The sequence below is a fragment of the Trachinotus anak genome, unplaced genomic scaffold, assembly GCF_046630095.1.
Source record: "Trachinotus anak isolate AG129_WGS33_773 ecotype Australia unplaced genomic scaffold, CSIRO_AGI_Tana_v1 ptg000003l, whole genome shotgun sequence".
Taxonomy (NCBI): domain Eukaryota; kingdom Metazoa; phylum Chordata; class Actinopteri; order Carangiformes; family Carangidae; genus Trachinotus; species Trachinotus anak.
This window is the reverse complement of record NW_027273854.1, coordinates 513,556-539,172: the sequence shown is the minus strand read 5'-3', so window position 1 is coordinate 539,172 and position 25,617 is coordinate 513,556. Positions and strand designations below refer to the sequence as shown.

At 44.7% G+C, this 25,617-nt stretch overlaps 2 protein-coding genes across 2 annotated transcripts; one reads left to right on the top strand and one right to left on the bottom strand.

Annotated features, from left to right (window-relative positions):
- ube2m (ubiquitin conjugating enzyme E2 M) lies at positions 1 to 5,428 on the bottom strand. Its single transcript, XM_071464855.1, has 6 exons — positions 5,134 to 5,428; positions 2,366 to 2,460; positions 1,666 to 1,704; positions 699 to 802; positions 491 to 554; positions 1 to 186 (listed from the first exon to the last, which is right to left on the bottom strand). The coding sequence occupies exons 1-6, from the start codon at positions 5,246 to 5,248 to the stop codon at positions 46 to 48; spliced, it is 558 nt and encodes a 185-aa protein (XP_071320956.1). The 5' UTR covers positions 5,249 to 5,428; the 3' UTR covers positions 1 to 45.
- A 1,030-nt stretch (positions 5,429 to 6,458) lies between these two features.
- Positions 6,459 to 25,062, top strand: LOC139609601 (F-box/LRR-repeat protein 19). Its single transcript, XM_071464421.1, has 11 exons — positions 6,459 to 7,161; positions 11,328 to 11,528; positions 13,468 to 13,611; positions 14,742 to 14,828; positions 15,567 to 15,752; positions 15,959 to 15,991; positions 16,420 to 17,702; positions 18,601 to 18,764; positions 19,011 to 19,172; positions 19,684 to 19,905; positions 19,997 to 25,062. Exons 2-11 carry the CDS (start codon positions 11,343 to 11,345, stop codon positions 20,278 to 20,280), a joined length of 2,751 nt encoding a protein of 916 aa, XP_071320522.1. The 5' UTR covers positions 6,459 to 7,161; positions 11,328 to 11,342; the 3' UTR covers positions 20,281 to 25,062.
- The last annotated feature ends 555 nt before the right edge of the window (positions 25,063 to 25,617 follow it).

The following is a 25,617-nucleotide window of genomic DNA, read 5'->3' as shown; positions in this document are numbered from 1 at the left end:
GGGGGGGAGGGGTGGGGGGAGGTTCGAGGATCATGGGACGCCGAGTTATTTAAGACACCGCTCGAAGTAGGTGGCACCCACGTAGCCGCCCCTGAGAGAGCGGTGGACGTTCTGCTCGAAGAGCCGCCGGTTCGTCTGGAGAACCTCTGCTGCCTCCTTGTTCAACGGGTCCTCGGGGTTCGGCTCCTGTTTGGAGGGGGGGGGTCACAGACCTCTTAAGACCTGGTCACCACAGACTCCACAGTGCACTAACGCTAACCAGGCTGATATCAGCTTAATGGAGACGTGTCAAGATCAGTGTACATGTCGTTGGGTCAGAAAATGTGAGTTGAGAAAGAGAGGAACAGTGTCTCAGTGTAGGTTCTACAGTGTAAGGTTCTATAGTGTAGGTTCTACAGTGTAAGGTTCTATAGTGTAGGTTCTACAGTGTAGAACCTCCTTAACAGCTCTAAGGTCTGTGTTAGTGTCAGAATGAGTGTGTTTAACTCACTAGAAATAGATACTGTAGACCGTAGATGATGGAGTTTATTGTCAACACAGGCTTCCAGTCCTCTCTGTGGACAAGAAAACAGGTGAACACTGTCTATAACTGAGAGTGGAGAGTTGAATGAGCAGAAGAATTCAGTAAGTGGTCCTTGAGTTCACATCCTTTCATCATTAAGGTGAAGAACAAACACTGATGACTGACGTGTACACACCTTAAGATATTTAGGCAGACGTTTCCTTCCAGGTCGATGTTGGGGTGATACACCATTGTCTCACATTTTACCTTGGGGGGGTCGTGGGGGTAACCCTGTCCTACCTGAAACACACACACACACAAACACACACACACACACACACGTTTCTGTCACTAAAGGGGACAGTGCACTGACTGACATGATCAAACTGTAACTAACCAGAGCGGTGAGTCTGATTCATGTCAACATACAGAGTGACAGGACGTTTTTAAATCATCTGTTCCCAGGTTTTCAGGCTCTGACACGGATCCACCTCTGACAGGGATCAATCAATCACTCCTGTTTAAATGATTCCCTCATAGTGATCAAGTTTTATACATGACATATGGATAATAACTAAGTTATTATCTGAGCCACAGTGTGTAACAACCATCCTGGCCTGCTCTCCCAAAGTCCACTCTGTGTGTGTGTGTGTGTGTGTGTGTGTGTGTGTGTGTGTGTGTGTGTGTGTGTGTGTGTGTGTGTGTGTGTTATGAAACCCCTGCATGAATAGAAAACTGGACACGTCTATGTTTTCAGGTAAGAAAAGACAAGTGAAAGGAACAAATAATCAATCAATCAATCAATCAATATCAACTATTACCACATCAGTTCATCGAGAACCCACTGATGCTCTGCTTATTAAGTGATTAAATAATTGATTGTTTGCAAAATTTGCTTCAATAAAGCAATAAAAAATTCTAATTAAAGGTCAGGACACATTTACAATCATAAAGCTGATTCAGCAAATTAATATAAAAAAAATCAAATCTAATATATTAAAAAAAAATAAAATAAATGAACAAATGTTCATAATAAAGTAATAGACATATATAAAATAATGGTTTCATACTGTGTGTTTTCTGCTCTGTGTGTGTGTGTGTGTGTGTGTGAGCAGTTGTGTTGACATCATGGTCACACAGTGAAGGTGACAGGTGTTTCTCACCTTGAAGCTGAAGACAAACTTTCCTCCTTTGTAAAAACCCTGTTGACAAACACAGACACAGATCAGACCACAGACAGCTGGGCCTCCAGGAGCCAGGCCCCTGGGGGCCGCTGGGAGGAGCCAACGTACATTATGTTTCTGTTTGTCAAGTGTAAACCAGGTCATAAAGAGTTTATGTAACTCAAATGATTTGATTGACACTCGGGCGGGGGGGGGGCGTACGTCATCAGTGGCATCAATCAAACGTGAAGTTTGGGGAAGACTGGACAGTGTATATTTAATTTAAAGTAAGTGTCTCCAGTGTTTTGTGTCTGGTTGTAGCTAGTTTTCATTGTGAGTCTCGTGTCTCCTGGTGCCTGTTGTGTTTTCTGTGAAGCTCTTTGGACAGTACAGATAAACTGGCCTTGGCTTAATTCTAATTTATCTAATTATTTTGATTTATGGCCCCAGATCAGACTCATGTTAGAATTAAGGACAAGTCTTTTATTCCGACGGGCTCTTTTGGTAGTTGTATCCATCATAAGACCAGAGTTGAAAGAAAGAATTATTCTTTCAGAACAGCTGAACAAAATGATCAGAATATTGATGAATATTGGGGTCGTAGACTGATAACAGTTTAAATAAAAGTTGGCTAAATCTGTTTTGCTCTGGTTCTTCTGGTTCTCAGCTGGTTCCCAGGACAGGAAGTGAACAAACACACCTCGTCTGGTGAGATGATGAGTCTGAAGTTGAGGAGGTCATCGTCATCAGGGAAGTTGATCTCACACGTCTTTGGCAGATTTAACTCATTGATGTCTGAAACAAACAGAACAACTGTCAGAGGAGCTGCTGAAAGATTTTATTCAGTACAGTTTATCAACAGAAACAACATCCTGTGAAACAACACAGAGCGTGATACGGTCTCATGTGTCAGTCCATCTTACTGAAGTGGAAACAGGAAACTGCAGCCACGCATTAGAATCTAATGAGAGATGTAAGAAAACATTTGGAACTAGAGAAAATCTCATTTCTCTATGAAGAAACAGGAGGAAGTATTTTACTAAATCTGGCAGCTCTTTATGAATCGCTTCAATAACATCAAATTATCTGACCAGAGTTGAGATGTTCCTCAAGGTCCAATAAGTAAACAGAGAGAAGGAACAAGTTCCGAGACGCCCATCAGCCCTCTGTATTTTCATTTTATCTTTTTCCATTATTTTTCCATTCTTATGGAGGGATATGTATATTATAATTGGTACTGATCAAATTCAAATATTGAGGGTCTTATTACTTCACTGTCTGACCAACAGTCCAAACTCCTTTTATTTACTATCCCTTATTAATGATGTGCACAGTTACTCCTAATACTAGTTGATTAAACTAATTATTAATATATTTTATTAATTGACACAGGTTAGCTGTTACACAGATGTTAGGCAGCTGCCCATGACAGGCAGCCCCTCCCTCTCTGTGCTGATGCCCAGATGTTGTCAAATATTCTTTCAGTCAACTTTGTTTTCTCACTTTCAGACTAGATGACTCGTTCCTGTTTAATCATATAACAAAATGTCTGATTCCTCACTTTTATGTCGCTTGACCAAGCAAATCTTTGGCACTCAGATGAATGAAGCTCAGGGGCCAATGAATCCTTTATGGAATCTTCCCTTCACTGTTTAGTCTCTTTGACACTACAGAATCAGTTTTTCAGAATCAGAATCAGAATCAGTTTTATTGCCAAGTATGTTTTCACATACAAGGAAGCATTGGTACTGTGGTGTTAAACCGTATTCAGTGAGCCGTCAGATTCTGTGACCTGCAGCAGCAACCAGTTTATCTCCAGGTGAAGTTTAAAGCCTCCTGTTGTAAAACATCAGAGATCATTTCCTTGATATTCACTGAATGATAAAGTACAATCAATATTATTTTCACTGTCTTGTTGTTACTTGTGCAGCTGCAGCTCAGCCCCCCAGTGAGGAGCAGACTGAGTTAGGTGGGGGTTAATGAAGGTCACAGAGCAGAGATAAAAACGTGGTGAAAGCTGAACCCTTCAGGTCAGCAGAACATCTGCGGTTTAGGTTTGACAATCACAATTCACAAATCGCAATTGATTTTAGCAGGTTGTTAAAATTTGGGCTCTCGTTTTTTTCCTTCTACAAAAGCTTTGGTTCTATTCAGAGGTTTAAACTACAGATGAGGTGAAACAGACAGGTGTAGGTGATCTAAAGACAACAGCACTTTAGTTATTGTGGTTTAGCTGCCAATCAATATGATCAATAGCTGCAGCAGCAGAGACCATTGGGACAGGACACTTTAAAACCCTAGGAGACATTCTGCTGCAACTTGTGTCAAAAATCTGTTATAACTCAGTCAGATGTGAACACACCAACATGAACACACGTAGTTTTAGATTCAGCATGACTTCCACTTCCTGGGGATATCATTATCTCTGCCGTCCATTCAGAACAAATGCAAACAAGCTGCACATAAAACACTCTAGAAATCATAGAATAAAAGACGCTCCTTACAACTGCAGGACTTGGTAGAGAATCAACATGTTTTCAAGTTTTCTTTGGTATCACTGCGATCCAGTAATTGTGGTCTGTACATCCATGATACACTGGAATCACAAGCTGATCAGAGTGAATTTGGTATATTGAGTTCCCTGAATGTGACCAAATACAGGCTAAAAACTGGGGTCTAATTACTATATATCTGTTCATGTAAGTGAAGACTTTTACAGTAACATTATCAAAGAGACTACATTTAAAAGAGAGCGAATTTTATGACGCTCTGATTGGGATACTTCTTGTCTACTACTGTATGACCTGTCACTCCTCAGGTTTAAACTCTACCTATCAGGTCTGTCACGTCTGTTTACCGGTGTGTAGTTTCTTGTCCTCAGGTGTTAATGATGCCTAAGACTGAAACTCTGAGGAAAAGAAATCACCTTTGTTTTCATTAATCAGTAAAACGTTTAACGTCTAAGAAAACAGTTTGCTGACACTAAAACTACCTGGTTGTCTGCCAGTTACACTGTTACACCTGACCAGGTGGAGAGAAACCGTTTGTACAGTTAACCTGAGAGCTGACACAGCAAGTTAGCTTGTTGGCCTTAGAGATGTTATGATTTTCAGAGGCTGTTGATGAGAGGTGGTTATCAGTGAGCAGCTCGTCATGTTTTGTGGATTCAGTGTTGTTTCGCGTTAGCTGTGTGCTAACACACTAACTATCAAATGGGGTTAGCTTCTGACTGTGTGCGTTTTGTTTTCAAATATAGCACAAGCTAGCCACCGTTAGCTCACACCACTCCAGGCTAAAGTTAGCGCGCTAGCTGCTAGCAACAGTGAGTTATAGACCCCCGCTTCTACTCCGGGTGGTTATTTATCATTCCCACTGAGGGGGCGAGGAGGTGTCACCCTGGGGTTTATTGGTAACTAGTCAGCCAGCTACTCGCCCGGTTAACCGGACAGGGGTCGGTAACTAGCCTACCTTTCTGTATTCGGAGCTGGGCCGCGCTGGCTTTTTTACCCCCGGCTCCTGTTCTGTTTCCTCCAGCAGATTCCTCGTCTTTCTTCTGCTGCTTCAGGGAAAAGAGCTTAATCATCTTCAGTTGTTTGGTCAGTGGATGCCGGTACTGTGTGTCCCTGTGGTGCGCGGTCTGGATGTGAGTTTTAAGAGGGTCGGTTCGGTCCAACGGCACCGTAGTGTGGATGGAGCCGGTGCGTCTCAACTAATTACACTGAGGAGAGCTGCTAGCCGCCGAGCTAGCCTAGCCTGTTAGCTAGCAGGGGAGGCCGGGCAGAGGAGGGGGGGCCGGGGGAGGGAGGTCTGACTGTCAGTACAGTGTGTAACTGGTATAAGAATATCTAAGAATCATACAAATAACGTCAGAATAAAACCAAACTCTTTGTTTGTACGGACGCCAAAAAGTACCAGAAAAAAATTGTCTCAGTAAATCAAAATGTCTTATTTTAAATTGTCTTAATATTGTAACATTTTAATCAAACTGTTATAATTATTAGTTACCGCAAGTTTTTTAATGCAACATATTCCCTTTTAAATTAACAACACATTTGCTTTAATGATGTAGTGAAGTGCTTTTCTGCACCTGATGCATCATGATGTAAGCACAAAGAGGAGGGGCATGCACACATCAGAATCAGAATCAGAATCAGAATCAGAATCAGAATCAGAATCAGAATCAGAATCAGAATCAGTTTTATTGCCAAGTATGTTTTCACATACAAGGAATTTTTTCTGGTGATTGGTGCAATTGATCAGCAACAGTGGGGCTCTCTAGCCTTGTTGATGAGGCTAATAGCAGATTAAAATTCACTGCCCCTGTTTCATTTATTACCTTTATCTATATATTTTATTTTCTTTCTCTCATGATTTTTTTAAAATTCATATTTATATTCTATTTGTTTCTTTCTTTTTGCTGTGAAAATGAGATTTCTTAAACACTTCCTATATTTCAACATTTGGACTTGATGTGACAAAATGTTCTCATAATTTTGAATTTAATTGTGAAATGTTGCCTTCAACTTGAAATAAGCACATTTTTAATTACCCTAAGTGTTTTTACGTTTGGCACTCAGTCAGTCCTAACATTTCATGTGTTTTTCTTAGATTTCTGACATAAATGTGTCTCCACATAAATGTAATGCTTGCAAGAAAAACCCCAAACTGTGAAAAATACAAATCCCAAAATGCTTTTCTGCACCTGACACATCGTGACGTAACACCTAGAGGCGGGGCGTGAATATATTCGCTGCCCATATTTTATTTAGCTACTACATTTATTTATTTATTTATTTTCTCTCTCTTCCTCTGAGGTAAAAACGAAGAGCGGTATTTGTGGTCACCTGTGTGATGTAATCAGCACGGGGGGGTTGAAGTGGCACAGGAGACCAACTGACTCACAACACTGATCCCGCACAGCCCCGCAGCGAGCCGCACAATAGACGCGGAGAACAATAGCGGCTCGTTACCCACAACATCTGAATCATGTTCATGCGGTGATCTGCGGGCCTAGTTCCTGCGGAGGGTTATAGCCCAGCGTGGATTTAAAACTGTGCTCCTCCGGTAAAATGAGCGGTTTGAGGTGTTTTGAACCCCCCCGGGAAGAAGAGGAGAGGAACACGTTGTAACGTGCTGAGGAGGGAGAGAGAGGTAGACTCACAAGGGAGAGAGAGGAAGAGAGAGAGAGAGAGAGAGGGGGAGAGGAGTGAATGGGCACGACTCACTGCGCCCTTCACTTATCGATATCGATCAGTTTGGTAATCGAGACATTAAACCCACAACGGGTCCGTTAGGTTAGCCCGGGAGCTAACCGGAGCACCAGAGGCCACCACGATGGGACGCGTGTGAAGCAGCCCGGAGCGAGCAGCAGCCTGGCGGAGAAAGGAACAAGGAAGCGGACAGCTAGCTGCGCTGCGCCGAAGCTAACGTTGGCTAACTGTTGGCTAATATTATTTCTAATGAGCGACCGAGGAGCATGCGACCTGATACGAAGAGGTGAGCACCTGCAGTTTGATAACTCCACTATTAACCAGGTGTTTACTGGCCCCCACCTGCCGGGCGGGGTGCTTTATGGAGCAGAGAGATAATGAAAGAGGAAGCGTAATGCGGGGGGCGAACGGACAGTTAGCTTGCTAACACGTTAGCAACCGCAACGTTACCTTTTCAGATAGCAGGGGGTGGGGTGGGATCGTGTGTCATTTCAGAAACGTGGTTCTTTAATTAACAACAAACATGCCGTTTACAAATGTGCGCAGGTGTCTTGTGTTTGGTTGCATTGACTAAATGTAGGTTACTGTGACGCGCTAGCTGTTAGCCGTTAGCAACTCCAAGTGGTGCCAGATGCGCATCTTCATTATTCTCGCAGGTCATAAAAAGTCTTAAAGCCTTTAATTCAGCTCCTTTTGAAACACCTGAGAAGGTTTTAAAAGCCTTAATAAAAGTTGCGACGATTCGTCCATTAATCAATCAATCAGCACAGAAAATGATTCGGCAACTATTTAGATAATCGATTAATTGTTTTATTTTTTTTAAGACAAAATGTGAGATAGCTGAAGTCTTCTGCTTCTCAAATGTCAAGAGTTGGTGCTCTCCTTGGTCACATACGACAGGAATCTGAATATCTTTGCTTTTTAGACTGTTGGTCAGTTAAAACAAGACACCTGAGGACCTTACAATGGGCTGAGGGAAAATATAAAGCACATTTATTTCTGTTTTCAGACATAGTATTGACAAAATGATTAATCGACTAATTGGAAAAAAATACTTGTCAGATGAACTGATAATGAACATGACTGGTATTTGTATCTCTAGTCATAAATTTTATTTCCTGATCGGTAACATTAGGTAATTTTTTTGTGTGAGGTTTCAGCTGTTGGAAATGTTAAACAACAAATGAGACAGGACTGCTGTGTAAATAGTTTACATTATTACTATTTATTATCATTATATCATTATCATCATTATCATATTTCATCACAGTAGCAAGGAGCTCTCCTTAGCCAGAACTTAAATTAATGTTTGTTTTTTTAAAATTGGATCCAGGTCACATTAATTATAAAAAGCTAATCATTAAAAAAAAAATCACCAATTAATCTCCCAATTATTTTCTTGTTTATTAGATTTTTCATTTTGTCTATAAAATGTCAGAAAATGCCACTGGCGATGTCATTAAATGTCTTGTTTTGTCCGACCAACAGTCCAAGTTAGTTAGTCCAACCCTAACCCACAGAGAGCAAAAAGCATCAGCTTTACATTTTAGATTTTTTGAAATTGTCACAAAAGTTGCTGATCCATTTTCTGTTGATCAACTAATTGATTAATCAACTAGCAGAAAGGTCTGTAAAATTCTTACGTGGAGAGGCTGCAGAAACCCTGATGTAGCTGCTCACTTATGTTAGTTAAGCTTGTTATTTTGATTTAGTTGGATGACGAACAGCAACAGTAAAGAAAGTCGGGGTTGAGACAGAAATAATAATCAGATTGACGTTACAGTGAACAAGAATATTGAAAAAAGTTTTTACAAGTGTTCTTATTTTCTAGTGTAAACATCTTTTAGAGCTCTTGCCTGTAATCTATGTCAAATACTAAGGTCTATAATGCAGGATTTCCACCATTGTATTCCATGCAGGACTATAGATAGGTAGAGAAATAGACAGATACTTTATTCATCCCCTTGGGGAAATTCAGTTGTCCTACAGTGCCCACATATATGGGGCGGCTCATTGGAAAACTCACCAGTGACATCTGTTGGTTAAAATGCTTCGTCGCCCCCCCCAGCTGGGGTCAGCGAAGTGACGAGAATGAGACCGTTAGAACGAGAACAGCCACAGTGAGAGCGGCGGCAGGGCACTCCGGGACAGATCTCAGGGGGTTTACCTGCCCTCTCAGTCTCTTTACCTGCCCTCTGTGTGTGCGTGTCCTGGGATGGGGCTCGGTTCACTGACCTGAGCGACACCCCCCAGGTACAGTCGTCTGACCATTCAGACTGAGCTTGGAGCAGTAGGGGGCTCTGAAGTCAGTATATAGTGAAGGTGTCTGTTTCATTAATTTATATTTATGTAAAAAATAAATAGTCTGTTTCAATCAACTTACAGCACAAAATATAAACAATATTGAATTTACTGTCACATCAGACAGCCGATCAATAGATTATCTAACTGACCAATCAATATCGTTCTAGTTCTTATTAAGTTGATTTAAAGGTGGAGTAAGCGATTCTGGAGAAAGATTGTTGATATTTGAACTCAACAGCATGACAATTACACCCCTCCCTTCAGTTCTCCTTCAGAAGCTCCGCCCCCTGAATTCATGGTGTATGTTGCCAAGGCAACGACATAGCGGTGGAATCCAGAGCGTGTTGAAGGGCGTGCTAGTGGACACCGTTTCTCACAGCTGAAGCAAAACACATCTTATAATGTAAAACATCATCCAACAAATGACCTGCACACAAACACAGAAGAGTAACAACTAAACAGGTCGTTGTTTTGACAACACAACAGTGACAGAAGAGAGGACTGTACGTCTGTAGCTAAGCTAACACGGAAGGTAACGTTACCTAGCATAGCATTTCAAATTATGCAACTAACCAAATAAATGCACTGTGTTAGCAAACTGCTGTTTTCAGGTCTTCGTGGTGATAAAACCCGTCACACGTCGTACAGATAAATAACATGATACAGCGAAGCAGCAAACGCACCTCCACCACCTCGTTGGGTGGGTCATCTAAGGTGATGAGTTCCTCTCCAAGAGTCCAGGAAATTTCTCTCTCCTTTTAAGAGTATCCTCCAGTGTGTGTTTCCTCTCTGCAGCCTTTCAGTTTCCTGAGTGAGCTCATGTATTCCAATGAGTTTTTATTCTTTAGATGCTGTGGTACTGAACTCATGAAATGCTCGTGTGACAGCAAATGGTGCTCTGCCTTTACAACACCTGTGTGACAGCTGACCTAAAACAAAGGCTCAGGCTTAGGTTGGTGCGCACTAAAGCCGATATGATCAGTCAAAAAAGCCTTGATCGGCCCTGATACTGATCTTTGAGATCAGGTCGAGACATCCCTAATAATAAGAATAATAATGAGTCCCAGCCCTCATCAGCTCGATCCCTGATGATTTGTCACCTGAACCTCCGCAAACATAAACATACATTTCTTCTACATTCAACAACTGAGCAGCTCTGCTGTTTGCTGTAGAGCCACAATGAAAAGTCAATTCATTGATTAGTTTATGGACAGAAAATTAATAGGCAACTGTTTCAACAGTTATCAGTAAATGGTCTCAGTAGAAGAAGGCTGTCCACAGAGCCGTCTTCTCCAGCGTGAGGCTCGTGTGCTTTTCCTGCTCATATAATTTTATAGTTTTGGAGTAAAATGATCTATTTTAGGATGTTTAATAATAAATTAGATTATTATCAAAATCACAGTATGACCAAGTGCACACACTTGATGAAGGTACAATGTGTCCGAACATACGTGCAGCTCCAGAGACTCCACAGATCATGTTCTACACACACACAGGAACAGGACCCAACAAAAACCACATCATCATCATTTTTATGTTTTTCACAGAAAATGGCCGTTCACTCTGACCTCCTGACATCATCATACCTGTCTAAATAATCACAGTATGATGTTTTTACACACTGTCAGTCCAACCGTGGTCTGTGGAAATCATAACAAACTTCTTCACTATTTTCACTATTTCTGATTAATTTTTTTTGTTGATTGATGAATTTACCTGCAGCTGTAATATAAAAGACAGTCTGGGCTACAAACAGAGAAGAACCTGGAGCTCAGGTGCTTCTTAGTTTGATCACGTTGCTGGTAAATACACAGTCCTGTATGTAAGTGGACTAACAGACTCCACTCAGTGACCCTGTCCGTGTTTCTGCTGATAACCTGAACCCAAAGAGTTTGTTACTGTGACACAGGACAAATCTGTCAGACGTTTAACACGTTTGCTTAAAAAAAACGTGTTATTCAGATTGTATGTGGTGATAACAGCAGCTTGTCTCTATGGTTCAGATTTAAAGCTGCAACAGTTAGTTGATCAATTGATCAATCATTGAGTCAATCGACTATTTTGATAATAATGTGATCATATTATAATCACAGGATATGAGTTGCTGACTGTTTCCATTCGTCATGTTGTGTCCGTCTCTGTCTGCAGCTGACTTGTTCGGGGATGTCGGGCAGTAAGGCGCTGGGTGGGGGGGCTGGCGGGGGGGCGAGGCGCAGGCGGACGCGGTGCCGGCGCTGCCAGGCCTGCATGAGGACCGAGTGTGGAGAGTGTCACTTCTGTAAGGACATGAAGAAGTTTGGAGGGCCCGGCCGGATGAAGCAGTCCTGCCTCCTGAGACAGTGCACAGCAGTGAGTCTCACACACACACACGCACCGCTCTACACTGCAGCACTTCACTCTGTATCTAGCAGCTCATTGGTCGATCTGAGCTCTGACACACAGTAACGGTCAGCGCTCCCCAGTCTCGTCCCGTCAGAGCCGAGTGCAGAAAACCTTCTGGTGTTTATCCAACGCTGATCGTCACCAACATGATGTCAGATTACATCACCTGTTGCTCACACAGCTGTGAGAGTGACATGATGAGGCGTCACAGGTAAACTCACACTCTCAGGTGATCTCTGCAGGTGAACATTCTCCGACAAAGATCCTCTAGTTCAACTTGAATCCACAGCAGATCAATAATTTAAACCTCAGTCTGGATCTTCATCAAAGATCATGTGTTCAGTGTGTCAGACACAGATCTGATCAGACTGAGTGGTTGATGAGTGGTTTGTGAATGCTAAGCTAATGCAGCCTGGAGCCTCAGGTTCAGGGAACAGCAGGTGAGCCGTGTCCACAAACACACGATGAATGCAGCATGAATGAAGAATAAAGTTTCCAGTAAACCACAAGGTGAAATCCATTTTCTGTCTCATCAAGTGGCTCAGTAGGAAACTGACAGACGTCAGGTTCTCAGTAACTGGAACAGCTGACACTTTCTCTATCATCATAACTTGTACCAAAGTGCGTCGACCTTTCTTGTAGTTTATAGCTTTTTAGGAAATTATGCAGAAAGTCTCCAGGAAATTAGCTGGAGAATAACCTGTGTGGTGTTTTCTCTTTATTTATTGGTTCTGAGATAAAGTCAGTGGAGTAAATAAACACTGTTGGTTTATTTTGTTTGTTGTTGTCTAATACAGCAAAGTAAAAACCTGACAAGTCAAAGTTCTGCAGAAATCACATAAACACCTCACAACAGTCTCACAGGCCTTATCTCCTGCTCCACAGCCACACACAGCACAGATTTACATGTTGACATCATCCTCCATTCCATCACACACACACACACACACACACACACACACACACACACACACACACACACACACACACACACACTCACACACGTCATACATGAGTTATCCTGTTGTCAGCCATTACAAATGAATGCCTAACCCTGATCCTGAACCATGAAGCCAGGTCTGAACCTGACTGTGAGGACCAGACATGTCTTCACAATGATGGTTTCAAGCCACACAACCACACACACAGAGACTTAGAACATCTTCAAATACTGAAGGTGTGATTTTTTTTTTTTCCTTCCTTTTCTTTTTTTTCCATTTATTTGTGTCGATTCTTCAAATAGCATCAGTGGAAAGCTGGAGCCCAGCAGGCGACGATGCTGGGTTTCCATGGCAACCAGAGATGGTTGCTGGAGCTGAGAGTTGGCTTTGATCCATTGCTATGGTTTCACAGAGATGCTTTAACACACACACACACACACACACACACTGAGCCAGGGGATCTGCTGCTGTTCATATTTCTGTTGTTTATTTATTTATTTATTTGTTCTTTGTTTCGAGAGGGGGAGGAGGAGAAGGATGTGTTGGCTTCAGTTGTGATTGCACTGAAGGAGGAGGAGAGGAAGGTGGGAGGGATGGGTAACAGGAGTAGAAGAGAGGAACGGGTGAGGAGGAAAGGGGGGATAGATGCTCCTCTCCCTCCTCCTGCAACAAGAGGAGGGGGAGGAGGAGGAGAGACGCCCTCTGGTGGTTCCTCAGAGGTCACATCACATTCAACTCCAGTAATAAACTCCAGTGTTTCACCACATCTGAAACACAGTCATAAAATTACACAGAGGAAATCCACAGAAATAAAACAAGTGTCATTAGATATAAAAAAAGATGCATTTTTTCCCCACAATATCTTTATTGAAAATACACAACACATCTATGACCGTATCAGAAAATTAGAGGTGAACACTGTGTTGAAATGTACCTGTCTGACTCACCTGTCTCTCTCTGTACAGCCGGTGCTGCCTCACACGGCGGTGTGTTTTGCGTGTGGCGAGGCGGGGAAGGAGGACACTGTGGACTCAGAGGAGGAGAAGTTCAGCCTCTCTCTGATGGAGTGCACCATCTGTAACGAGATCATCCACCCCAGCTGTCTCAAGGTCAGTGGTCTGGGTCTGGACCTGCTTTAATCTGAGTTTTCTCGTTGATAATAAGAATCATACACAAGCAGAACTGAGAGCCTCCTCCTGTAGCTCAGAGATGTGACCTCAGGTTGCTTTTACGTTGAGTGTAATATAATAAAACTTAATGGCGCTGTGGAGGATCGGGGTCACTGCAGCAGCAGAGAGCAGAGAAAAAAAGTGGGACGTCGAGACACCAGAAGTCTAGTAGTCGGGACCAAGACCCATGAAATTCTACAATTCTTGATGCCAAATTTGACCATAGCAAAAACACAGAACAGACTGAACACTGACGACTGTGGCTGCTAAGGTTGTGAGAACCCAGCTCCTGCATTAACCTCAACAAGCTAAGGTTAGCCGAAACAAACTAATGTTAGCCTGAATAAGTTAATTTTAGCCTAAACAAGTTCAAGTTAGCTCAAATAAGCTAACGTTAGCCTAAACTGGTTACCATTAGTCTCTGTGAAGGTCGGGGTCACAGACTGTAACAGTCATGTTGCTGATATAAACTCAGTCTCTGAGCTGTTTCCTGTGGCTCCGTTTACATCCTGACTTCTGCTGCTGCACAACTCGTCCTGATGATCTGAGTCAGACATTAAATGTCTCCAGGCTCCAGTCGGAGGGTGTTTTCTCCACAAGTTGCTGTGGCCCTGCTCCTGCACCTGCTGCCGTTCAACATGCTGTTACTGTTTACTGTGCCCGTCTTCTTCTTCTCTACGGTACCTTCAGTACCCACAGTTCTGTAGAGAAACATGATCTGTCACAGAGGCCACAGCTCTGTGGACAAACTGATGTTGTATAGTAAAAATGAACTTCATCTGAATGAAACAGAGAAATGAATCTTCTCTATGTCACCTCCTTCTTCACTCTCCTCTACAAAGTTTGGTTAGATCCCTGAGGAGAAGCTGAGTCACTGAAGCAGAGCGAATAAAAGCAGGAGCAATGATGAGTGACTGTCTCTGTCCTGCTGGTCCTGTTCTGTCCAGCAGAGACCTGGACACAATGCAGTTTTTATTGAAGGGACTGGGTCAGATCTGTGACTTGGTGCTGATGTGAACGCTGTGTATTCATACGACTGTTCTGAGGGTGTCGTTGTTCTCTCTGCTCAGATGGGCAAAGCTGAAGGAATCATCAACGATGAGATCCCAAACTGCTGGGAGTGTCCAAAGTGCCACAAGGAGGGCAAGACCAGTAAGGTGAGGGTCGGACCAGTACTCAGGACCACTGACACACGTCTCTGAAACCAGTTTATGGACTGATTGTGGTTCCCGTCAGCAAGAATTAACTTCTGTTGATTTTTAACACATTAGTTTTATCAGTTTCTGTCTCATATTTAACTCATTTAACAGTAATTAGTTCATTTATCTTCCACATTATTCAGTTTTCAGATAGTCAAAGTCAAAGTAGCTTTATTGTCAATTTCTTCACATGTTAAGACATACAAAGGAATCGAAAGGACGTTTCCCACTCTCCCACGGTGGAACATATAAAGTGCACACTGCACAGGCACGACAGATAAGACAAGACAAGACATTTCCTAATGCTAAGTATACATTCAATTCTACATAAAATAGGACGTTTCCTAATACTAAAGAGATAAATAAAATAACTAAATGAGATACGTATAACTGGGAGTAGCAGCAGGAGTTTCTGTGCAAGTTAGGTTATTGTAGTGCAAAGGTGATTCAGTAAAGGCAGCAATTTGACATTAATAGTGCAAGTAGAAAGTGGATAGCAGCCAGTTTCAGTTCGTGTGGTAAGTGGTCATATAAACGGAATACAGGTAACGGAAGTGCAGTGAATAGATGTCCAAACTAGGCCACCGTACAGAGGATAGGCCCGTTACCTCGGGCAACACTGAGGACAGACTTCACTCGCTCTTCATTGTCTCAGCAGTGTTTTCAACAGGTTAACGTGCGTGTGTCTGTTTCCAGGACCAGGCGGACGGCTCGGGGAAGCGCAGGCTGGATAATGGGGAGGTGGGTCGCTGGAAGCTCACAGATGACCCTCCCCCGAAAAAGAAAGCCCCTCCCTCCATGGACGAAGGGGGGAGGACAGAGGGGGGACACAAAAGGAAGAAGGAGAAGGAGCTGGCTCAGGACAGTGGGCCCAAGAAGAAGGTGGGCCTGATGATGATGGGAATTTGAGGCACAGGGGCGTCACTGCACAGCTTTTATTTTGAAGGGTTGGTTTGAGTGCGGCAGGAGTGCTGTGTGTGTGTGTGTGTGTGTGTGTGTGTGTGTGTGTGTGTGTGTGTGTGTGTGTGTGTGAGTGTGAGACTGAGGATATGTTAAAGCTCTGACTGACTCTCCTCTGTCTCCTCCAGATGAAAGGAGCCCATGAAAAACGCCTCAAAAAGGTACAAAGACATCAGAGTGTCTGTGTGTGTGTGTGTTTAACGTGCAGCACACATGTGATTCAGTTCAGAGTCATTCATCCAAACTTAAAGTCGTCTGCAGCTCAGTCAGAACTGTGTACATCACCACATGAGCCCGGTCCAGGTCACGACCTCTGGAGGTCAGACGCTGTGAGGCTGCAGCGGTGAGGAGACGACAGCAGGAGCAGACTGAACTCTGGGACTGTCTCACGCCACACGTCTTCCTCCTGAGCCCCAAGGTTCAGGACGTCGGGTTCGGTGTGAGACGTCCTGCGTTCGATGAAAATGGAGACACATGTAGAAACAGGAAGCTGTCTCCCTGCCCCCCCCCTCTGCCTCGCCCTCACTGCATGTGTGTTGTGTTGTTGTTTGTTCAGTTGTGATTAAAATAACAATTTTCTCTCCTTCAGAAACCCAAACAGGAGGCGGAGTCGAACGGTCCTGCCTCCTCAGCTGGAGGAGGAGCTGGAGGACTGCAGGGCTCCTCCACTTCTTCTTCTTCTTCTCAGCCTGGAGGAGGTGGTGGGGGAGGAGGGGGAGGAGCAGGGGGGACATCGAGTGCAGACCAGCGCTCCCATCACAGAGAGAAACTGGAGCGTTTTAAGAGGATGTGTCTGCTGGAGCGTCGGGCCGAGTCCTCCTCCTCTTCCTCGTCCAGCTCCGAGTCCGACTCCGAGTCTGACTCTGATGAGTCCCTGAGGGGGGAGCAGGGGGGAGGCTCCTCACCCTCATCTTCCTCCCCAGCCCCACCTCCTCCTGTTGTCTACGGCAACAGCAGCGGGAGCCGGGCTGAGAGGGAGAGGAGTCGCAGTGAGCGGGAGAGAGAGAGAGAGAGAGAGAGGGAGAGACGTCTGGCTGAGCTGGGCTTCAGTGCCAGCGAGGAGTCGGAGGGGGAGGGAGGGGGGAGGGGGGAGGAGGAGGAACGGGAAGAGGAGCAGGGAGGGGGAGACAAGGCCCGGCGGAGAGGGGGAGGAGAGGTGGGGATACCTCCACGAGGACGGAAAGGAGGGCTATTGGACGGAGAGGAGGAGGACAGGACCAGGAAAAACTCCTCCTCCCTCCCCCCGCCCTCACCCCTCTCCTCCAATCAGATGCCTCCATCCTCGCAGCACGACGGCTTCCCGGGGAAGCAGCGCAGCAACGGGCAAGAGGCGCGCAACGGACGGACACGAGGAGGGTCGGGAGGGGGGAGGGAGGGAGGGGAGAAGGAGAATGCCAGTGGAGTTCTGACCAATCACAGACACAGTGGGGGAGGAGGAGGTGGGACTAAAGGCAGTGGGAGTCGTGGCAACAAGATCCGCAGCAACAGCAAGAACCAGGGATCCAGGAACAATATCTCCTCCTCCTCCTCTTCTATCCCCACCTCTAATGGCGCTGGTGGGGGGGGGGGCGGTGGGGGCGGCCTGATGATGTCAGCAATGGCGGCATCTCCCTGCTCCCAGCCGTCACGCCTTGCCCCCCGCTCTCAGATGATGAAGCGCAGCCCCCCAGCTGTGCCCTCACCCCCCCGGCCCATTCAGATGGAGAGACACCTGGTGCGCCCGCCCCCCACCTGCCCCGAGCCCAGCTGCCTGCCTCTGGACTGTGGAGCGTCCCACATCATGACCCGGGACGTGTGGCTCAGAGTCTTCACCTACCTGAGCCACAGAGAGCTGTGTGTCTGCATGAGGGTCTGTCGCACCTGGAGCCGCTGGTGAGTCCACGACCGAGCAGAGTCCACCGTCACACCTGGTTTGGTGGTTTAATGTCAGACGAGGTCAGGACTGAGAAACCACAAGTGTTTCACAATAAAAGCCTGACATACTAAAAAAAAAAAAAAAAAAAAAAGACACAAGTATCAAAACAGAAAATATAAAACCTGACAACAAAATGAGCAACACAAACTGTCAAGAGCACAGAAATATAGACGTGCTGTTCCACCCCAACAATGAAGAAGACATTCATTTATCGTGAACATACTCTTACGGTGTCGACCAACTATTGTCAGACCTTCTCTCCTTCTTGACAGACATGTTTAAGCTACTGAAACCATTCGGCCAAACTGTGTTCAGAGAGGGTCCAAACAGCCCTGTGGCTTGGTCCTCTGCTGCTGGTCACCTCCAGCAGAGTGCCTCATCATGGAGCCTGTTCTCTGGTGGAAACCCACGTCAGTGGATCACCTCTCTCAGAATCAGATCCCCCTCTGTCACAGCTGTGATTTGTTTCTGCAGTGAACTGGTTTTCACACTTTGTGCCGACAGACTGGAAACACTCACTAACCTCACAGTTTAAGGCTCCACACAGTCTAAAGGTAGATGTCCATGTGTTTGTGATTATAAAGCAGGTCTAGGTTCTATATTAATACTGTGAAAGTATCAAAGCCTCGGTCCACAGAGAAATGCACACAGCCTGTATTCAGACGCTGAGCCTTAAAACCAGCCGTCAGGACTTCTGGAACTTTGTGATGTCACAACAAAGCAGCCATTAGGAGATCTGTCTCCAGCTGTGGCCACATGTGTCCTGTCTGAAGATGGCTCATTCATTCATATAGTGAAGTTGTTCTGAAGCCCTGTGACCTTTCATCGACGTGTCTGACACTCGTTTGTCTCCAGGTGCTGTGACAAGAGGCTGTGGACTCAGATCGACCTGAGCCGGCAGCGCTCCATCACCCCCCCCATGCTGAGTGGGATCATCCGCCGCCAGCCCGTCTCCCTCAACCTGGGTTACACCAACATCTCCAAGAAACAGCTGATGTGGCTCATCAACCGCCTGCAAGGTAACTTTAGTCATGTAGTCACAGGTGGTCTCACACCAACACCTGTGCACGTTTCATTGGCTAAAGAAGGCCATGGGATTCAGCTGAAAGCTCTCTCAAAAGCTAGTAAGTGACTCTTGAGTTTAACCTGAGTCCTGAGTCTTTTTCATCACTCATCACCTTCATGATGTCAGTTTTTAGTTCAGTAGTGACTGATTGTGTCCTGTCTCCTGGGACTCACCTGGACTCTCACCTGTGTTACCTCAGGTCTGTTGGAGCTGAACGTGTCTGGGTGTCCGTGGCCGGCGGTCTCGGCCCTGTGTCAGGCCGTCTGTCCCTGTCTGAGGCTGCTGGACCTCAGCAGAGTGGAGGACCTCAAAGACTCGCACCTGAGAGAGCTGCTCGCCCCCTCACCTGACACTCGGACAGGTGAGACACTATCCTCTTTCACACAGAGGCCCTGCTGAATTTGCTTGAGAAGACCCCATCGTTATGGTGATGCCGGCCCAGTGTGACGTCAGTGTGGAAGCTGTAACTATAAATCAGTAATGAAACCTTTGAGTTTTATTCTTTAAAACTGACCAGATAACATGAAAACTGAGTCTTTATTTTAAATGAACCAACTGTGCAGAAGCTCTTGAATGAAAATAAACCATCACTTTCATATCCTGTCATCTAAATGAATGAACTGCAGATTTCAGTAGCCCTGACCTCTGGTTGAGAAGTGAAGCTGTGAGTGGTGCCTGTCAGTTACTTAGTTGACATTGAGAGTTTTTCTTGTGTTATTTCAGATTAAAGTCATGTTTCCATTAAAATCTGCTCATTTTGACATGAAGGTCGTTTCAAGCGGTTTATTTATTTCTGGTCTTTAAATTTTAATTTTAGTTTCATATATCAAGTCAAAACCAAGTCTCTCTCTGCTCTCTGATTGGTCGATCAGCTCATGGTGAAACCAGAGTGGGGCGTTTCCAGAATGTCACTGAGCTGCGATTGGCTGGCTTGGACCTGACGGACGTGTCGTCCCGTCTGTTGGTGCGTTACGTTCCTCACCTGACCAGGTTGGACCTGAGTCAGTGCGGAAACATCACAGACCAGACGGTTCACACCCTCACCTCCCCCATCTCCCCCCTGAGAGAGAGTCTCATCCACATCAACCTGGCAGGTAAACATACACCTGAAACGACTTCCTGTTTTATTTTGGAGGCCATGTTAATGTGTTCAGGAAATATGACCAACATGTTTGTGTGTTGCAGGTTGTGTTAAAGTGACGGAGCAGTGTGTCACTTTGTTGCGGCGCTGCCCCTCCCTGCAGACGGTTGACCTGCGCTCCTGCTCCCTCCTCTCTTCTGAGTCCGGACAGCTGCTCTCCTTCCCCTCCCACGCCTCCTCCTCCACCTCCACCTCCACATCCTCCTCCTCCACCTCCACATCCTCCTCTTCCTCCGCTGCCACCACCATCGCTGCTTCATCCTCCTCTTCCACGTCTGCCTCCTCCTCCTGTCCTCCTGAAGACAGAACGCTGCTAAAGAACAGCTAAAGTCCTCCTCCATGTCATGTGACCCTCGGTCCAGACAGCCTGAAAGCCCTGCCTCCCACCTCGTTACACTACAGACAGGTGATGAAGAGGAGGAGGAGGAGGACCTGTGCAACATTACTCCTCAGGAGGAGGAGGAAGAAGAAGAAGAGGAGGAGGAGGAGGAAGAAGAGGAGGAGGAAGAAGAGGAGGAGAAGGAGGAGGAGACATATTTTGAGAAAAAAAATGTCGGTAATAGTTAAAAAATAGAAACCCTGAGCATGTACATATTTGTTCTCTGTACAATTTTGGGTGTGTGTATATATCTGTAGTTTACTGTAAATTACCCTTAACCTCTGAACCCTCCCCACAAAAACACTCCTTTCCTTCCCTCCTTTCCTTCTGTCCTTCCTTCCGTCCTTCCACCCTATGACCAATCATCACGCCAGGCATCCACCTGCTCGTCTGTAGCTGCAGAACAGGAAACGTGGAAACTCAGTCCTTCATGTTCCACATTTTAGCTGCTGTTGTCTGAGCAGTGACCTCCCCCCTTTACACACACACACACACACACACACACAGAGGAAGTCAGAGAGTTGCAGGTTTGACTCTGGGGCTGATAGTTTCCAACTTAAACAGTCTGACGTTTGTGTCTCATGCAGAGTCAGAGGGGAAATCAAAGGTAGGCTAACAGTTTCCCTCCACTTCCAGTCTTTGTGCTAAGCTAGGCTAAACACATCTGTCTCTAATGTGGAATCATCTTCTCATCCGGCTCTGGGGAAGCGGATCAAAATTGTCTCTAAAAAGGCTTCTTTTCAGAATGAAGTCTGGTGCAGTGAAAGAAGATGAGAGGAGCGGATGAATCAGCTGATTCAGGTTCAGTCATGTGAACACAGATGTCAGCCTCTGGTTGTTGATGATGCTGTGACTGTCAGGAGCAGTTACAGTCCGAGCCGATGGATCCCTGCGGTTAGATCAGTCTCGTGTTGAGCTGGAGAACGGATGAGAGGCGGGAAGGCCGTTGTTGTTCTACCTGTTCTTTAACAACTGATCTCAAATGCTGTCAGACGATCTAAACGCTACGAGCTGCATCAGTCACAGGTGCACGTACCTTTTCATTTCAAATGAAAACCTCAGACCACACGGGACAGCCGTCTGCCAGTCGCTGCTGTCGTTGGCGTTCATTCATGACGATGATTCTCCTGACGGCTCTGATGGGGTAACGAAGGACCCTGACTGGACACTAACTGGGAGTATCGTGGTTCAGGTGTTGCCACCGAGGCCCAAGTGAACCCACATGTGACGGTTGTGTTACAGCTACAATGGATGGAACAGTCACTGGTGATCAACCGGAGGGGGGGGGGGGGGGGGCGGAGCTCAGAAGTGTTTCCTGGGTTTAATAAAGAATGTAAATAGTAAAGTTTAACCAAGTTTACAGAACAAGTGTTGTGAGGTCACCGGAGGTCACAGAATGAATGTAATGAACACCGTGTGTGTGTGTGTGTGAGAGGGAGGGAGGGAGGGAGGGAACGGAGCTCTGTCTGCAGGATGAGGTCAGACCAGGGTCCAGATCTGCTGTGTCTGAATCCTCAGTTCAGTTCATAAGAAGGGACGAGGTTTATTTTGAAGGTCAACCCTCCATCCTCAGCAGTGAGCTCGAACAGAGTCAAACGGGGTGTGGCTGTAGTATTTACAGTGATGTAGTTCACTCCACCTCCTCACCTGACAGGTGAACACACCTTCAGCAGCGTCTCTCCGTCCTCTGAGCACTACAGTGGACAAACTTGACTTTGATCCATTCTGTCAGGAGGAAGAATGTGAACATCTGTACAGTAAAGAAGAAACGATGTGCTCCTCACAGACACGGCAACAACCAGTGAAGAAGATGAATCTGAACAGAGGTTTGACTGAAGAGGCTCCGTCCCTCCTTCACCTGCTCTGTTGGAGGGTGGATTTTTCCTGTCACTGGAGCTATGCTAACAGTTTCCCCTCGCTTTCAGTCTTTGTGTTAAGCTAGGCTAAATGGCCCGTCTCTGCACCGTAGATGAGGCTGATCTCCATCTTCCAGACGTCAGACTGTTCCTTTAACTCGATGAAGCTCGCAGGGTCAGATCAGAGTCACACTTCTAAAACTCGGCACTGCAGGTGAAGTTTGGTCAGGTGTGGTTTGGGTTCGAGGTGTTTTCCTTCATCTTCCCTCCTCTCTCTCTTTCTCTCTCTCTGTGTGTGTGTGTGTGTGTGTGTGTGTGTGTGTGTGTGTGTGTGTTCAGACTGACAGTGCTGGGTGTGTTTGAAACTGAGCCTCAATGTCTTCAACATTCGCCTCAGTCATCATCTTCCCTGTGTTTTTGACATTGTCTGCCTGTGTCTGTCACCTCGGATCAGAATCTTCTGGAGGAGTGGTCGATGTTTTTTTTCTCAGGAGTATTTTGTTTTCATTTTTTTGTCTTTAAGCCAGGTTTTTATTTATTCAGTGCCACAGCAGCTCTCCCATCCAGTCAAAGTCAGACATTCCTGCTAAACCAGAAACGACCACATCTCAGAGTTTGTTTTGTAATGTTTCACACTTCATCCCTGTGAATGGATCTGTGTTATCTCTTCATGATGAACATCGCTTCCTGTGTTCGCTGCGTTGATCAGTTTGTTCCTATGAAAGTCCATTTCTGCCAGAAACAGGAAAAAACTGAAAAGTTTAGAAAGAAAAGTGAAGATCATGATAAACTGTCATCATTTTGATTTAAAACAGGTCTCGGTTTACTCTCATCATCTGGACCTTCTGTCATAATCTGGATTTATTTCTTTAAGATCTTCTTGATTTATCACAATTTTGACAAAATGTCTCACAATCTTGATTTTTTTTTAAACCATCTTTTGATCTTGATTCAGTGAATCACAGTTCTTGATTCATTATCTAATCTTGATTTAATCTCCATTTATCTGAGAATCTTGACAAATCACCTGATCATGATGCACTATCTGGTGATTTTGATTTCATAATTTAAAGTTAAGATTTAAAAAGTCATAGTCCTGACTCACCGTCTCCTAAGGCAGATTTCTTATCATATTGATTTATTTTCATAATTTTGATTCAAAAATCGAAGTCAGAGTCAGGAACTACTGTCTGATACTGTCTTATTTATTTTGCCATTCTTTAAATCAATTTTTATTTCCTCAGCTGAAATGGGCTTCCATAGTTTCTCAGGGGCGTCACTTATGAAAAATTGGCTAAAGCCTGAATGTGATGTCAGGATCCTGGTGAAGGTTCAAAGTATTGATGATCTATCAGTTGATTTGGTTGTAAACACAAATGCGCACAGATGTTTCAGAAGCGACGCCCTGATGATTCAGCAGTCAGCTGACCACATTCATATCCTCAGTGCGCTCAGCTGTGACTGATGTTTATTGTTCTTCATGTGTGAACTGGCGGACAGTGGCACTGGGGGGTGGGGGGTCAAACATGTTCTGATGTACACGACAAATCAAACAGCCAATCGAGCATGGGTTAGGGTTAGGGTTAGGGTTAAACCCTAACCCTAACCCTAACCCTGTACTGGCTGCCATGCTGGTTAGCTGGTTCCACATTAGCCACGCTGCACCTCTGCTGCTCTGCTGTCGAACACAGACCTAAAACTGAAACTACCATTTAATCCTCTGTAGATAATGTAATACCAATTCATTTTCTCAACCCCACATCTGTGTTGCTAGCATGTTAGCAGTCTTTGGTAACAAGCTAACACGAGCTAGCCAAGAAGTGTTAGCCCGCTACAGGGCAAACAGCATGGCTTGGGATTATTATTAGGCCTGAATCATTAGTCAATTGATTGTTTAGTCAGCCAGGTTTTTGATCATTGATCAATCTTTCATTTAATTCATTTAATAGGAATTCATAATCAAAGTATCATAACAGTCAGTGAACGGGGCCCTAGGGCCCCTGGACTTCACCTGCAAAATGTTCCCCGAAGAGACACTAAACCACCTTAAACAACACAGCCGTTAATTGTAGTCAGTTTGCGTCTCTTTCATTCAGAGGTGGGGGGATTGGTATTGATCCTATGGAGGGGGGGTCTTTTACATGTCTGTGTCCAGGGGCCGTGGTGTGATCATGGGTCCATGTAGCACTGCAGTAGAGGTCGTGTCTGTGGACAATGGGCTGCATTAACCAGCTGAAGCTGCTGTAGTCCATGAAATAAAAAGTATTATAGTTAAGTTTGAAATCGTCGTGACGCCATGTTGTGCCATAAACTCACCAGATCGTTTCACTGTGTTCGAGTCTGAATGGGTCAGTTTTATATTTTATTTTTTATATTCTGTTGAGAGTAAGTTGTTTTTTTGTTTTGGTTTTTTTTTACTGTATCGTGGGGCTCCACACCTGCAGCCTCATGTCCTGTTAATGATGCTTCAAACTTCACCTAGCAACAATTGAGGAGATCAAATCTGATTGGATGATAACCCCTGACTCCTGAAAGCTCTTATCCAATCAGACGCCCAGACATATCTTGTGTCTATCTTAGTAAAAACTGAGTCTATGTTTTAAAGATGCACTGGATCATCATCACCTTCATCCTCACCTTTTGCCAAATGTAGTTTTGTTGTGACAAGGGGCATTTATTCAGTTTATTTCTTCCTGTTTGTTTTTTGTTCTTTTTTATTCTTTGTCCATGACTCTTCCGTTGTATTGATGAAAATGAGGAAGAAGTTGGAACAAAAAGTAAAAAGAGACACAAAAAGACCAACTCAAGGCAGCTACGTATGAGTGACTACTGTAAAATGACTAACTAATAAAGAAGCAATGGGTTTGTTTTTACAGTGTCTGTGTGAGTGTTTGTTCATTTCTCAGTTTGATAAGAAATAAAGCAGCTAATAGAGGACTATGAAAATATGACCATGTACCTGTTTGTGTTCAAATTACTTGCAGGTGATTTAAAATGGTGGAGAAACTGATTTTAATTTTTCATTCAACCATTAATTTCTATCAGAAAACACCATCAACATACACAAGTTTCATTATTTATTCACGATTGAGCTGAAAGTCAAAATAAAATCAAAGTCCTGCTGAAGTAAAAGTATAAATATTTCCAGCATTAAGTATCACTAAAAGTAGTGATACTGTAGTTATGGTACCACCTTAAAAGTACTTAATACAGTTACAGTACCACAGTAAAACTACTTCCTGTAGTGACAGTATCACAGTAAAAGTACTACATGCAGTTACAGTATCACAGTAAAGTCCCACACTAAGTTTACTTTACTGGTTCCCAACCTTGGGGGCGGACCCCTCCAAATGGTCACCGGGTAACATAAAATATTGACCCAGATGTTCATCAAGCCCAATTTGAACCCACGTTTGGTTGCTCAGTTTAG

Bases quoted from the DNA above. Each gene is read 5' to 3' on its own strand.
- ube2m (XM_071464855.1), bottom strand. From the start codon at position 5,248: ATGATTAAGCTCTTTTCCCTGAAGCAGCAGAAGAAAGACGAGGAATCT. The intron at 2,461-5,133 runs GTAGGCTAGTTA...TGTTTGTTTCAG, and splicing joins CCAGCTCCGAATACAGAAAG to ACATCAATGAGTTAAATCTG. The intron at 555-698 runs GTGTGTACACGT...TCTTGTCCACAG, and splicing joins GTCTGCCTAAATATCTTAAG to AGAGGACTGGAAGCCTGTGT.
- LOC139609601 (XM_071464421.1), top strand. From the start codon at position 11,343: ATGTCGGGCAGTAAGGCGCTGGGTGGGGGGGCTGGCGGGGGGGCGAGG. The intron at 13,612-14,741 runs GTCAGTGGTCTG...CTCTCTGCTCAG, and splicing joins TCCACCCCAGCTGTCTCAAG to ATGGGCAAAGCTGAAGGAAT. The intron at 14,829-15,566 runs GTGAGGGTCGGA...GTCTGTTTCCAG, and splicing joins AGGAGGGCAAGACCAGTAAG to GACCAGGCGGACGGCTCGGG.